This window comes from Danio aesculapii, chromosome 22, assembly GCF_903798145.1.
Source record: "Danio aesculapii chromosome 22, fDanAes4.1, whole genome shotgun sequence".
Classification (NCBI taxonomy): domain Eukaryota; kingdom Metazoa; phylum Chordata; class Actinopteri; order Cypriniformes; family Danionidae; genus Danio; species Danio aesculapii.
Genome location: NC_079456.1, coordinates 1,386,721 through 1,400,549, shown reverse-complemented (window position 1 = coordinate 1,400,549; position 13,829 = coordinate 1,386,721). Strand labels below are relative to the sequence as shown.

At 35.0% G+C, this 13,829-nt stretch overlaps 1 protein-coding gene across 1 annotated transcript; it reads left to right on the top strand.

Moving 5' to 3' along the window:
- Positions 1-778: 778 nt before the first annotated feature.
- On the top strand, positions 779-13,801 carry LOC130215998 (DNA damage-regulated autophagy modulator protein 2-like). Its single transcript, XM_056447873.1, has 8 exons — positions 779-869; positions 3,601-3,833; positions 4,335-4,402; positions 8,089-8,228; positions 8,959-9,136; positions 10,488-10,570; positions 10,639-10,731; positions 12,934-13,801. The coding sequence occupies exons 2-8, from the start codon at positions 3,703-3,705 to the stop codon at positions 13,054-13,056; spliced, it is 816 nt and encodes a 271-aa protein (XP_056303848.1). The 5' UTR covers positions 779-869; positions 3,601-3,702; the 3' UTR covers positions 13,057-13,801.
- Positions 13,802-13,829: the final 28 nt, after the last annotated feature.

The following is a 13,829-nucleotide window of genomic DNA, read 5'->3' as shown; positions in this document are numbered from 1 at the left end:
CTGAAGACTTATTCATACAGTAAATATTTTCAGTGATGTAAACCGCCTTTATTACTCATAACAAACTGTTGGTATGATTGTAACATTGTTCTGATTTTTGAATAAAAGCACTTGTAAAATAAAGATTGCTATATTTATGATAACTGGTGTTATTATTATTTTTTGCTCAGTTTTAGTCTGTAGCAAAAGTTTACCTGCCAAAATTCACAATGATGTAGGCGTACATATAGGCCACAAATGTAATAAGAATCACCTACAATGTAGTCATATAGCTAGAATGGAAACGAATAATATATATATATATATATATATATAATATATATAATATATAATATTATATATATATATAATATATATTATATATATATATATATTATTTATTTATTTATTTATTTGTAGTTATAACCTTTTTTGTAGCATGAATATCCAAATATTTTAAACGTACCTTTACTAACTGTAAACTAACACTTCAAGTGAAGTATGTCTATTTGTTTTACATTTTTGACACTATATTTCGATCATTAAACGGGAATTTAGATTTTGTTAAGAATTTCAATCTGAATGGTTACATATCCCGAAATTCACAATATTATGGTACCTGAGGTGGATTTTTCCCGCGCTGGCGACCCGCCGAAAAACTCAACATCCGGGTTTTTTTTCCCACGGGTCTCATGATCTAGAGCGGAAGTATACGGTGATAGTTGATGTGTGACAATAACGGGAAGAAACAACAGCGATAATTTTGAGCAATAAACGAATTAAAGGGATATATAAGCATTTAAACATGAAACAGAACCCTTAACAGGAGATATAAAGTCATTCAGAAGGGATTTAAAATGTTTCCGTTCGGACTGAGGGATGATTGACAGGTAAAGCTGTTCTTCATTGATGTACAGTCACTGTTGACAGTTAAATCAGATTCATCTGACATACATTTAATTACAGATTTAAAACAATTAAACAATAATACAGCACTACAATTTAACCTCCGTTTCTTAATAGTCATACAAAGTGAAACTAAAGAAATTAGAGTGAAACATTGCTTACATTTGATTTATTTTGTTCTTTTATAAGCCTCTAACAAAACTTGATTTAATTTAGCCGTTAAATATTCAAATATTAATATTAAGCTCATTATTATAGCCCCATCTAACAAACATGTAAGTTTTACTTATGTTTACGTATTTTGTGATGAAAAAACTATGAAATTGTTAATTATTGTTCAGAATGTTCCGTTTTCTTAATGTTATTGATTAATATTTTATGTTGTTATATCAACGTTAATCTACATTACATTTTTGCCCATTAAAACTATATTTAGATTAGATTTGAATACAGTGAACTGCAGTTAACATCAAAGAGGAAATGCAAATAACAGATGTATAAACATTACGGTAAAGTTGGTTTTATATTTGTCATTCGTTAGTGACAACTTGTGACATGCTTCCTATATTGTTTACCATGGTACTTTGAAATAAATGTAATATAAATATAGTAAGTATGACATGGGGCGATTTTAGGATTTCATTTTAGGGGGCTCAGCTCCTGAGGTAAAAAAACAAAACAATATATATAAATATTCCAAGTAGTAATTTAATAGTAAGAAATTAAGTTAAAGTGTTAATATGGTAGCGTTGTATGCTAAACTAGCAGTTTCCACTGTACTGCAAAAACAGAGATAGCCATTTGAGTTCTGAATGAGCCAAACAGGCTCAACACACCTGTTTACCGTAGTAAAAACCACTTTCTCTATTTAAGTGCATTTTTTTGTTTCCATGTATTAATTAATAAAACTGTAACTTTTCTAATTAATATTGAATTGAATATATTTTAAACCTACAGGCTAATTCACATATTTCATGATCTGAATCGCAATAATAAATACAAACTTTCTTTAAATACAAGACAACACATGAGTCTCTATCTCTGTCAGTGACTCTGATAATTAAAATGAGCACATCCACTAAGTGCTTCTGTCAGTTTTAATCTTTTCTGTGCAAGACTGTGTATAGTTAATGCCACTGCACTAACACAAAACCTGTTTTATATTGGTAGTTAATTTTGAAATTAAAATAGCGAAATGTTCAATAAGAGCCACTTTCGAGGAAACAGCTGTGATTATGAGGTGAGCACTGATGAAGCAGTAGATGGCAAACCCGACTGCTCCTCCGTGACATTGGGGTACAAGTGATACAAGTGTATCTATAGTAAAGAACTGCAAATAAGCAGATATAACAATATCAATAAACACACTCCTTGTTCTCTCACTCTGCACGGCGGTGGTTCGCTGATCAAATGAAAAACAAAGACGGGGAGCAGCTGAATTCGTCCGCTGTTTTTATATCAAATTTAAAGGGGACTGAGGTGATAATTTAGTCTACAGTTTATGAGCTAATCGCAAAAGTTTTAGGGGGGCTGAGTAGAAATACAGCCCTAACATAGGCTTAGCAACGCCCATGAGTATGACTAAAAAGTGACTATTTAATTCACTGTGAACAATGTTGTACTTTGATAGTGATTGGCTGCTATTTAGAGTTTGCAAAGAATGAATCATATTATTAAGGAGAAAGTCTGAATGTGTGAATGTAAAACCAACTTTACCTCAATTGTATAAACAATACAAGTATAGAAATATGTGTAACATTACTCTTTAATGTTCCCCAAGCGCTTGAAAACAACTTGTAAGATTTGAACTAGATGTACAAACATGATATTTACAAATAAAAACCTTTAAATAACGTTATGCTAATGTTCTGAAAACATTTTTAAAGACCTGAAGAATGTTCATAATGCTCGTGACTTTTAGATAACCCAATATTTCATTAGTTTTGTATGAAATTCCTTTAGAGTTAACTCTTGTGTGCTGTTGGGTCGTTTTCATTCACTTGAAGTCTTAATTTGGCCACAACTTTCTCTGTTTCAGCAAGTGGAAAGATTTTTGCTGACAACTCTTATTTTGACATATTTTGGGCAATGCTTTAAAAATGTTCAAAAACTCAATATTTTGCTGGCAGATGGACTCCCCTTTGGTTATGTTGGGGCTGTTTTGACCCATTGACTTCCATTATAATCACATTTATTGATTGTAAAGCCATGACAGCAGATAATCATGCGTTCTTGATTGTTGCTGGTTTTCCCTGTTGGGATTAAGAGGCACAATGTGTCATTTGTACTGTTGATCATCTGTTACAGTGCAAAAAAGCTTAGATTCTGCCTTATATGTGGAGTTATATGAGTATGTGTGTGTGAGCGAGACCTTTGTGCACTTATCTTGAAATATTTGAGAAACTCAAATAATCCGCTGTTTTCTCTACTGGACTCCATATAAAAGCCAGAAACTCTTCAGCACAGGCCGATCTAAAGGGTTAATGCTGACAACTGATGATCAACAGTAAAAATGACACATTGTCCCTCTTAATCCCAATAGGGAAAAGCAGCAACAACAATCAAGACTGCATGATTATCTGCTGTCATGGCTTTACAATCAATAAATGTGATTATAATGGAAGTCAATGGGGCAAAAACAGTCCCCAACATACCCAAAGGGGAGTCGATCTGAACAGCACACAAGGGTTAATGTGTGGTTTTCTCCAACAGCAGAAGTGAAACAGGAACTCACCCAGAATTCTCCCATGATGCTCTAATCTGGTGAACAGAAGCAGCGTGGCTAGTTTCTGCTAGCGTTTATCGGTGAGTTTGGTGATGTGGTGGTTTCAGGAGGGTCTGTGTGTGCTGCCCGTGGCTCTGGTGGTCTGGACCGCCGCCACCTTCATCTTCGCCTACATCACGGCTGTTGTTCTGAGACATGTCGACCCACTGGTGCCCTACATCAGGTGAGGAGAGAGCGGGCGTTTGATCATGTGACCTCTGACTGGGTCTTGTGTTGTACTTGAGCAATTCCATGTACATGTCAACCTTGCTAAATTAAGTTTTCAGCAGAATAGCGTAACCCTTTCTAGATTATTGGGTATTTTACAGTATTGAATGTCTCTGTCAGTGTTTTAAACCATTATATTTGATTGAGCAAAGTCACACAAGTGCCAATTTCACATCCGACATCCATAACCAAGTAAAAATGTAAAATAAAATGAAATCAGTCATACATGTCTACAAAGTACGTTGTATTACTGTAAACTGGTCAGATCTTTAACACATCTTTATTTGCCTCATTAAAATATGAAACATGTTTACAGATTGATTTTTCTGATGCCAAAACTCTGTGGTTAGTAGTTTATAAACAGATGTTTCAATATAATGTCAACATTTACCTTCTCTGTTAATTTATGTGTTGAGTTTTACTGCACATCCATAACGCTGGAATTGCCTACTTACAGTGACACCGGGACGGTCGCGCCGGAGAGATGCGTGTTTGGAGTCATGCTCAATGTGTCAGCGTTCCTAGGTACTGTGACCTCTGACCTCACACTGACCTCCGACACCTCATATGACCCCTGACTCTAAATGTGGAAACAAGAGAACTCACAGCGCCATCTACTGGCCTGGCGTGCTTTTTAGTTGTTTTTGTTTGTCGCCAGTTGCAATTTTCCATCCACCCATTTTATGAGCGTTTTAGAATACCGAATAAAATAAATGCTTATTGGAAATGCCAAGATGCGCATGTTTTTTTAAATGTGAATTAAAAATACTTCTATTTACTATATTAGAAAATATTTGCACAATTAAATTGCACAGTCATCGCTCTACATCGCACTAACTCATCTTGAATTGTACACCCACTGTACATATACATTCGTAATTGTTCATATCTATATGCATTCTTCTGATTATCAATAGCAGCCTGTACATATATTCATCTATTGTAAATCTCTTTCATAGACAAATCAACCTGAATATAATATTCATAGTACATCCATCTGTAAATATTATCCATAGTTTTCTATAACTTATGCCTGTATTCTTTACTTGCTGGATATATTGCACTCCTGGTCAGTGGCTGTTCTAGTTTAAATGACACCCTGGGCGAAACCACCCCAAACATCCCCCTCTCCATCCCCCAGAAATAAAGACACTATGTGTTTGACTTTATATATATTTTAAATATTCAAATATAAATATATATATATATATATTATATATATATATATATATATATATATATAATAAAATAATTATTAGAAATACATTTAAATATATGTATTGATTTACAATAAATACAGCAATTTGTTTTATTAGTTATTATTATTACTTTTATTATACAATTATTATTCTAAATAAACAGAAATCAATGCTAAATGTAAGTGAAAAGCAATGTAAAGACACCACTGGAGTAATATTCCAGACTTTTGCATCAATAATGATTATGACAGTTCTAAAGAAAACAAAAAAATCTGTTTTATAGAATTATCTGGTCTTAGACTCGACTCATGGGCGAGAATTAATGTTAGTACCTCCCTGACTCATTATTCTCCTTTCTGCTTCATAGCCATGCTCAGTCAAAGTGACATCATCATGTAAACTTTAGTTTTGTCGAATTGCATGTTGACGCATATCAGCATGCATAAACTACCAGGATCAGCATCAGCGCGTGTGAGGGGCGCGGGAATGGCTTTCTGCGCACATTCGTCAATTTTTTCTTTACCAGCGTTGTTTCGGTCGTACATAAAGAATAACAAACTTGTGCGTGCAAAAGACGCCAAATGTAAATAGCCAGCCTGATCTCACGAGAAAACGCAAGTATTTTTTACGTTTTGTCAGTTTAGTGGCTAATTCGTATGAATTCGTACGAGTTCAGTCGTACGAAATTGTACGATTTTAAAAAAGAGGCGTGGCACCTAACCCCAATTGTCATTGGGGGATGAGCCAATCGTACTAAATTGTATGAATTAGATCGTACGAATTCATGAATTAGCCACCAAATCAAAGAGTTACGAATTGCCGTGAGATTGTGTTGGAAAAGCCCCTGACATCTTTATTCTGGGATAACCACTAATACACCTGCATAAAGTAGATCTCATTTCGAAGCTTTTACTGGGGCACTTTTGTTATTAGCACTGTCTCCCCATGCCACCCCCAGCAAGATGCTGCCCTGGGCGATCGCTAGGCGCACACGGAATCTGAGCACGCAGAAATCCGCAGATTTTTGGCCCATCATTGGGTCTATTTACTTACTCGTGGAAATGTGTGATGTTTATTCAGGTTTTAAATTTCAGTAATATTATTGACTAATATGAAATTGTTCATATGATTTATTTACAATATAGTTTCTACATTAATATTTTCTGTATTTTAGCAGATATTATATGAGACTTGCTTTGTTTACCAAATACGTGGATCTAATTGGATTTGCACTGTAGACATTAAATAAAAGTTAAAACAGCATTATTCTTTATTTCATATATTAAATTTTTTGATTACCAAAATCATAATCCTGCATAAATCCGCAGATTTTCTACAGAATTCTGCGCAGAAATAGCAAAACATATCCGCATATTCAGTCAGGCCATAGCGATCGCTCCTATTACCGCTCCTGATTAGACCTAAACTGCATTTCGTTGCCTTGTACATGTGTAATAAGAATAAAGTTGAATCTAATCTAATCTAAAAAAAGATGCATAGTGGCTTCTCGTACTGCAGCAAACTCTATTTATAAATATATATAATATATAAATGGCGGCAGTTAATCAGGAAGTGACGATTTTGTTTTTGACTCAATGCATGAAATCACTGTTTTAATCGAAGAGTTTGATGCAATATTCCAGTTTTACGCTGGAAACATAGCTATTGAACATAAACATAGCTATTGAACGTAAACATAGCTATTGAACGTAAACATAGCTATTGAACGTAAACATAGCTATTGAACGTAAACATAGCTATTGAACGTAAACATAGCTATTGAACGTAAACATAGCTACTGAACATAAACATAGCTATTGAACGTAAACATAGCTATTGAACGTAAACATAGCTACTGAACGTAAACATAGCTACTGAACGTAAACATAGCTATTGAACGTAAACATAGCTATTGAATGTAAACATAGCTATTGAACGTAAACATAGCTACTGAACGTAAACATAGCTACTGAACGTAAACATAGCTATTGAACGTAAACATAGCTATTGAACGTAAACATAGCTACTGAACGTAAACATAGCTATTGAACGTAAACATAGCTACTGAACGTAAACATAGCTATTGAACGTAAACATAGCTACTGAACGTAAACATAGCTACTGAACGTAAACATAGCTATTGAACGTAAACATAGCTATTAAACGTAAACATAGCTATTGAACGTAAACATAGCTATTGAACGTAAACATAGCTATTGAACATAAACATAGCTATTGAACATAAACATAGCTACTGAACATACACATAGCTATTGAACATAAACATAGCTATTTAACGTACATTTTTGTTCTCATTTTTACCTAGTGTTGTGTAAATCTATTTTTAATTGCTTTATGCATCTAGCTACATGCTAATGCTAAACAGTATGTGAAGGGGTGTGTAGTATTTTTAATACACACTAAAATATGTCAAATTTATGATCATCTGCATTTGGTGGCTCAGTGGTTAGCACTGTTACCTCACAGCAAGAAAGTCGCTGGTTTGAGTGCCGAGTGCTGGGTCAGTTGGCATTTGTATGTGGAGTTTGCATGTTCTCTCTGTGTTGGTGTGGGTTTCGTACGGGTGCTCCGGTTTCCCCCACAGTCCAAACACATGCGCTATAAGAGAATTGATTAAAGAAATTGGCCGTAGTGTGTGAGAGAATGAGAGTGTATGGGTGTTTCCCAGTACTGTGTTGCGGCTGGAAGGGCATCCGCTGTGTAAAACATATGCTGGAATAGTTGGCGGTTATAAATAAGGGACTAAAGTGAAGGAAAATAAATGAATGAATCGTCTGCATTGTGTACACATACAGAAATTGGTGCAGAATTAACTTTCTCCAAAAACTAGCTAATTTCACGAACTATTCGCAGAAACGACTAACACCGTTAAGTAAACATGACATTTTGATGTCTAAAAACCAATATAGGACTTCTTTGTGAAATGATCATCAACTGTATGTGATGTAGGGAGGCTCCGGCTTCTGTGTTGACTGTTGTGTTTTCCTGCAGGTGTCGCCACGATGTATGTGCGCTATAAGCAGCTACAGGCTCTGGCGGATGTGGACGACACTCGTCTGAACCGGCTCAACGTGGTCGGGTTTGTTTTGGCTGCTGCAGCTCATTCGGCATGTGTCGTCGCTAACTTCCAGGTACGTATGCAAATTTTGGTCTGAGTGTTGTTGTTTTTTTTTGACAACATGAATGTTTGGTCGAAAGATATATCAAATTTTCTTATACATTGATGAAACAAGAAAGTTTGAACGTTAACAGTCGTCTATCTATTTAAATTAAAATAATTGTCACAAACTTCCACAATAAATAATTTGAATTCAGACAAACACTGAAAGTTTGCTCGGAGTTTCGCACACTTTTATATTAAGAGGAATGCGTGATGAAACTTTATTTACAATTTCATTAATTTCAATCACGTTTCTAGTAGTTCAGATTGATTTTAATAAACACGAAATACAAAAAATTCCTCTGATAACTATTGTCAATTAACAAATTAATTCACATTTCAAATGTTATTGGTCCGCTAGTTTCTTCGCAGTGAATTCGTCGCACTGATGATAGTGAATATTCACGTCCTAAAAATCAAATCAGAAGCAGCTCGTTTAAATGTAAATTTTATTGCACTAAGTTTAATCACAAACACGATTGTTCGGCAATAAACAATATCTAAAAACTGCATTTGACCACAGTGTCCTAAAACATGCCTGCAGCCAATCAGCAGTAAGGGGCGTGTCTAGTAACTAAAGTGGTGATATCAAAAAGGGGTGGAGTCTTGTTGCATTGTGGGTGTGCTTTGATGCATTATTTGGCACCAAAGTTTTGACAATTTTCACGATCCGATTTTATATGTTGCATTTTTTTTTGCAGAAAACCACTCTGTTCTCCATGCACCTGGTGGGCGCCATTTTGACGTTTGGTATCGGCGCTCTCTACGTTTTCATTCAGACGGCTCTGTCGTACCTCATGCAGCCTCATATCCACAGCAAAACCATGTTCTGGACGCGGCTGAGTGTTGGTATCTGGACCCTCAGCAGCATCATCAGCAGTATCCTTTACTTAATGCATGCTGGCAAACTTAGGAACTGCACACTGATTCACTTAAAATGTAAAATTGTCAAATTTAAAAGGTCACAGGGTCCATAGAGGTCTCAATGTCTATCTAATTATCGTATTTTGGTAAAAGTATTGTATTTTAATGTCTACATTGGTCTCATATTTTAAACTTTGTTGTGCATCAATTAAATATTGTAACCATCGCTTCAATATTTCTATCACACATCCGTTTACTAGCATCAATCCTGATGATAACTGCTAACATTTTATTCATTTTAATAAATAATGTAGCAAAAAACATTTGTAATTTTTCATATACTAAAGCAGATGGCAGTTATTACTAGGGCTTCACGATATATATCAAATAATTATCATCATTGCGATAATATTATTGGCAATTTCTGTACAGACAATACACAAAAATGGGTGAAATTTATCAATACAAGTATTTCCACTGTGAATTTAATTAAATTCTGGATTTAAGAGTAAAATCACATATGTTTATTGCAAAAATATGTAGTTATTGTGATCATTTAAAAATATATTGTATTGTGGTAATAGTATATGCAATATTCGTATCGCTGAGAGGTCCGATTAAATAAAATTTACACTAGGAGTCAAAATTCTGGATTTGAGAGTAAAGTTGTATGTTTTAGTGTAAGAAAATGTAGTTATTGTGCTAATCAAAATATATTCACTGCAGTGATAGTATACTCTATATCTGTATCGCAGAGAGGTGCGATTAATTAAAATTTATATTATGTGCTGAGCATTTGTGGTCGCATAGGTTGTTTAACACAGATCTGGCCATACAAATGTTGCCGAACTACATTTAGCCCTGCCCCCTTAGTAGCCGATGTTCTGCTATTGGCTGGAGCGGCCCAATGGTGAACCTAGAGCTGAAAATGGGAGGACTCACTAGTGGGAGGAGTCGAGATGAGATGAATCAGAGTCAGAATATCTGCCCAGGTTTTTTAGTAAACTAAATGTTAGCACTTTGACGTCATTTTTGCTCTAATAAAATGTAATTAAAACGTAAAAATATAAATTACCCGTTTATTTTAGTATGAGCATTACACAAATAAGCTATTGAAGAAATATAGATAATATTTCTCAATGGTAATGATATCGCAACACATTGTAATCTCAATACTCAACAATATCCGCATACATTCCAAGTAGCATCGCTAACGATTACCGTCTTAGATAAGTCAATGATCAGAAACAACTTTAAGTACATTTTCCATGGCCTGCAGTGCTCAAATGCAGAAAACGGGAGGGAAACGTTTATTATTAGCGATTAGCATTTAGCATTCAAACTGCATTTTCCTGAACAGGCTCAGTGTTTGTGTCATCTGTGATCATGTACAGCACTCTACCTGGGGTGGAGGTCAACAAGAAGCTGCACTGGACGCCTGGAGAACCCGTGAGTGCTACAATTCAACGGCAAGCTGAATTAGCATCGAGCGACTCTCTGATTGCACTGTTTTTCAGGGTTTCACGGCTCATATCGTGAGCACCATCTCTGAATGGTCCCTCGCGCTGTCCTTCATCAGCTTCTTCCTCACCTACATACGAGACTTTAAGGTAAAGAGGCTACGACCCTGTCCACATGAACACTGGGATTTTCAAAACCACAGTTTCTTTTTATATGTGGATTGTCCACACGAAAACACAGTATCAGGTGACAAACTAAAACTTGGGTGAAGATTTTCTGTAATTCTAGGTACAATGTGGTCCTGTCGACACAGCAACCAGATTTTTTTTTTGCGCTTTATGACGACAGCATGTGAAGGTGAAAGTGAAAAAGGGATTGTGAATAAGTAAAAGTGGAAAAAGTGAGAGTGAATAAGTGAAAGTGAAAAGGTGAGGAAAAGTTAAAAGTGGTAGAGAAAGTGAAAGTGGGTGGAAAAAGTGAATGAAAGGGAAAAAGTGATTTTAAATAAGGAAAAGTGATTGTGAATAAATGAAAGTGAAAAGGTGAGGGAAAAGTAAAAAAGTGATAGTGAAAGAGTGATAGTGAAAGAGTGAGTGAGAGTGAAAAGTGATAGTGAAAGAGTGATTGAGAGTCAAAAATTGACCGTGAAAGAGAAAAAAGGAAAGTAACAATGAAAGAGAGTGAAAAGGTGATCGTGAAAGAGAAAAAAGGAAAGTAACAATGAAAGAGAGTGTAAAGGTGATGGTGAAAGAGAAAAAAGGAAAGTGATAGTGAATGAGCAAGTGAAAGTAGAAAAAGTGATAGTGAATGAGAATGTAAAAAATTAAAAGTTATAGTGAAAAGTGAGGGTAAATGAAAAAGTGAAAGTGATAGTAAATTAGTGAAAGTGAAAAGGTGAGGGAAAAGTAAAATGTGATCGAGAAAGTGAATGAGAGTGAAAAAGTGATAATGAAAGTGGAAAAAGTGATATTGAATAGGTGAAAGTGAAAAGCTGAGGGAAAAGTAAAAAAGTGAGAGTGAAAGTGAGTGGAAAAGTGAGTGAAAGTGATAGTGAGTGAGTGAGTAAAAAAGTGATAGTGAAAGAGTGAAAATGAAAAAGTTAAAGTGATAGTGGAAAAAGTGATAGTGAATGAGAATGTAAAAAAGTAAGTTATAGTGAATAAGTTAAAGTTAAATGTGAGTGTAAATGAAAAAGTGAAAGTGATAGTAAATAAGTGAAAGTAAAAAAGTGATAGAGTGAAAGTGAGTGGAAAATGAGTGAAAGTGACAGTGAAAGAGTGAGTGAGAGTGGAAAAAGGAAAGTGATAGTGAATGAGGATGTAAAAAAGTTAGTTATAGTGAATAAGTTAAAGTGAAATGTGAGTGTAAATGAAAGTGAAAAGGTGAGGGAAAAGTAAAAAGCGCTAGAGTGAAAGTGAGTGAAAGTGATAGTGAAAGAGTGAGTGAGGGTGAAAAAGTGAAAGTGAAAAAAGGAAAGTGATAGTGAAAGAGTGAGTGAGGGTGAAAAAGTGAAAGTGAAAAAAGGAAAGTGATAGTGAAAGAGTGAGTGAGGGTGAAAAAGTGAAAGTGAAAAAAAAAAAAGTGATAGTGAAAGAGTGAGTGAGGGTGAAAAAGTGAAAGTGAAAAAAGGAAAGTGATAGTGAAAGAGTGAGTGAGGGTGAAAAAGTGAAAGTGAAAAAAGGAAAGTGATAGTGAGGGTGAAAAAGTGAAAGTGAAAAAAGGAAAGTGATAGTGAAAGAGTGAGTGAGGGTGAAAAAGTGAAAGTGAAAAAAGGAAAGTGATAGTGAATGAGAATGTAAAAAAGTAAAAGTTATTGTGAATAAGTTAAAGTAAAAGATGAGTGTAAATGAAAAAGTGAAAGTGATAGTAAATAAGGGAAAGTTAAAAGTGATGTGTATAAGTAACAGTGTAAAAGCAATAGAGAAAGTGAAAGTGAAATGTCAGAGTGAAAGGTAAAAGTAAAAACGTAAGTGATTAAGTGAAAGTGTAGAAAAAGTGAGTGAAAGTGAAAACTAGAGAGTAAAAAGTGAGAGTGAAAGTCAACACATGAGTGGAAAAAACTGAAAGTAGTTAAAACTCCAAAAGTGTGCACTGTTTTCTCCTTTCTGATCATGTCCTCTGTTCTCATGTTGCATTGACTTGTGTCAACGTCTCTGTCAAGTATATCTATAGTCTTTGCTTGTAATCTATGTACTTGCACAAATGCGTCACAGTGTGTTTTCATGTGGACAGATTTTTTTAAAGGCGGGGAAAACTCAGTTTATAAAAATACCTGTGTACATGTGTACATTGCCTGAAATATGATGAAATTTAACCCACTGAACGCCTCTCAAACCTGTCTATACGTGCAGAAGATCAACCTGCGTGCTTCAGCCGAGCTTCAGAGCAACCATCTGTACGAATCGCAGCATTACCGGCCCGTTTCTGCACGAGGACCGACCGAGACGTCCCCACTGCTGACCGGGAGCATCTGATGACCACAACTGGACAAAAAAAACTGAGATTCTCCAGCAAAACACAGGGTTAAACATAAAAAACACTGGACTCACTGTGGAGAAATGCTCAAAATTCATAATAACATTCATACAACCTTTACACAATGCTTGAAATCATGTTATAAATCGTCAGGCGTTTGACTGCAGCTGTTTGACTGTTCTTGATGTAAGATATGCTGAACATTTGTTGCTGGAAACTGCCGAGATGTTTCATGTTCTAGAAATGTACATTGACAGACTGTGATTCTCCAGCAGAGGGCAGCAACACACAGGGTTCAAGACAGAAACACTGTACAGACTGTGCAGAAGCTCTCAAACTTCTTACTAACTTTTAAACAACATTCATACAACTTCTACACAATGCTTGAAATTATGTCATGATATATGCTGAAAGTTTGTTGCTGGAAACTGCAGATATGTGGTAATGTTTTACTATCTGGTTGTAATAATGTATTTACTAACAATGAACAATACCTTTATTACTGTTCACTGATCTTAGTTAACATTAATGAAATAAAGTTGGTTCATGCTAACAAGTATGAATTTGGATTTCAAGTAAATGTTGAATTATGATTAATAAATGCTGTAGAAGTATTGTTCATACTTAGTTCAGGTTAGTAAATACATTAACTAATGAAACCTTATTGTAAATGGGACCAAATAGGTTTCTATTCTTTGCTTTTTAATAATATACATTCATTTATGCCACATTAAGTATTGAAACTGTATTATAGTGGTTGACTTGTGTGCAG

Excerpts from the sequence above, each read along its gene's own strand:
- LOC130215998 (XM_056447873.1), top strand. The coding sequence starts at position 3,703 with ATGTGGTGGTTTCAGGAGGGTCTGTGTGTGCTGCCCGTGGCTCTGGTG. Across the intron at positions 3,834-4,334 it reads CCACTGGTGCCCTACATCAG|TGACACCGGGACGGTCGCGC; the intron begins GTGAGGAGAGAG and ends GCCTACTTACAG. Across the intron at positions 4,403-8,088 it reads CAATGTGTCAGCGTTCCTAG|GTGTCGCCACGATGTATGTG; the intron begins GTACTGTGACCT and ends GTTTTCCTGCAG.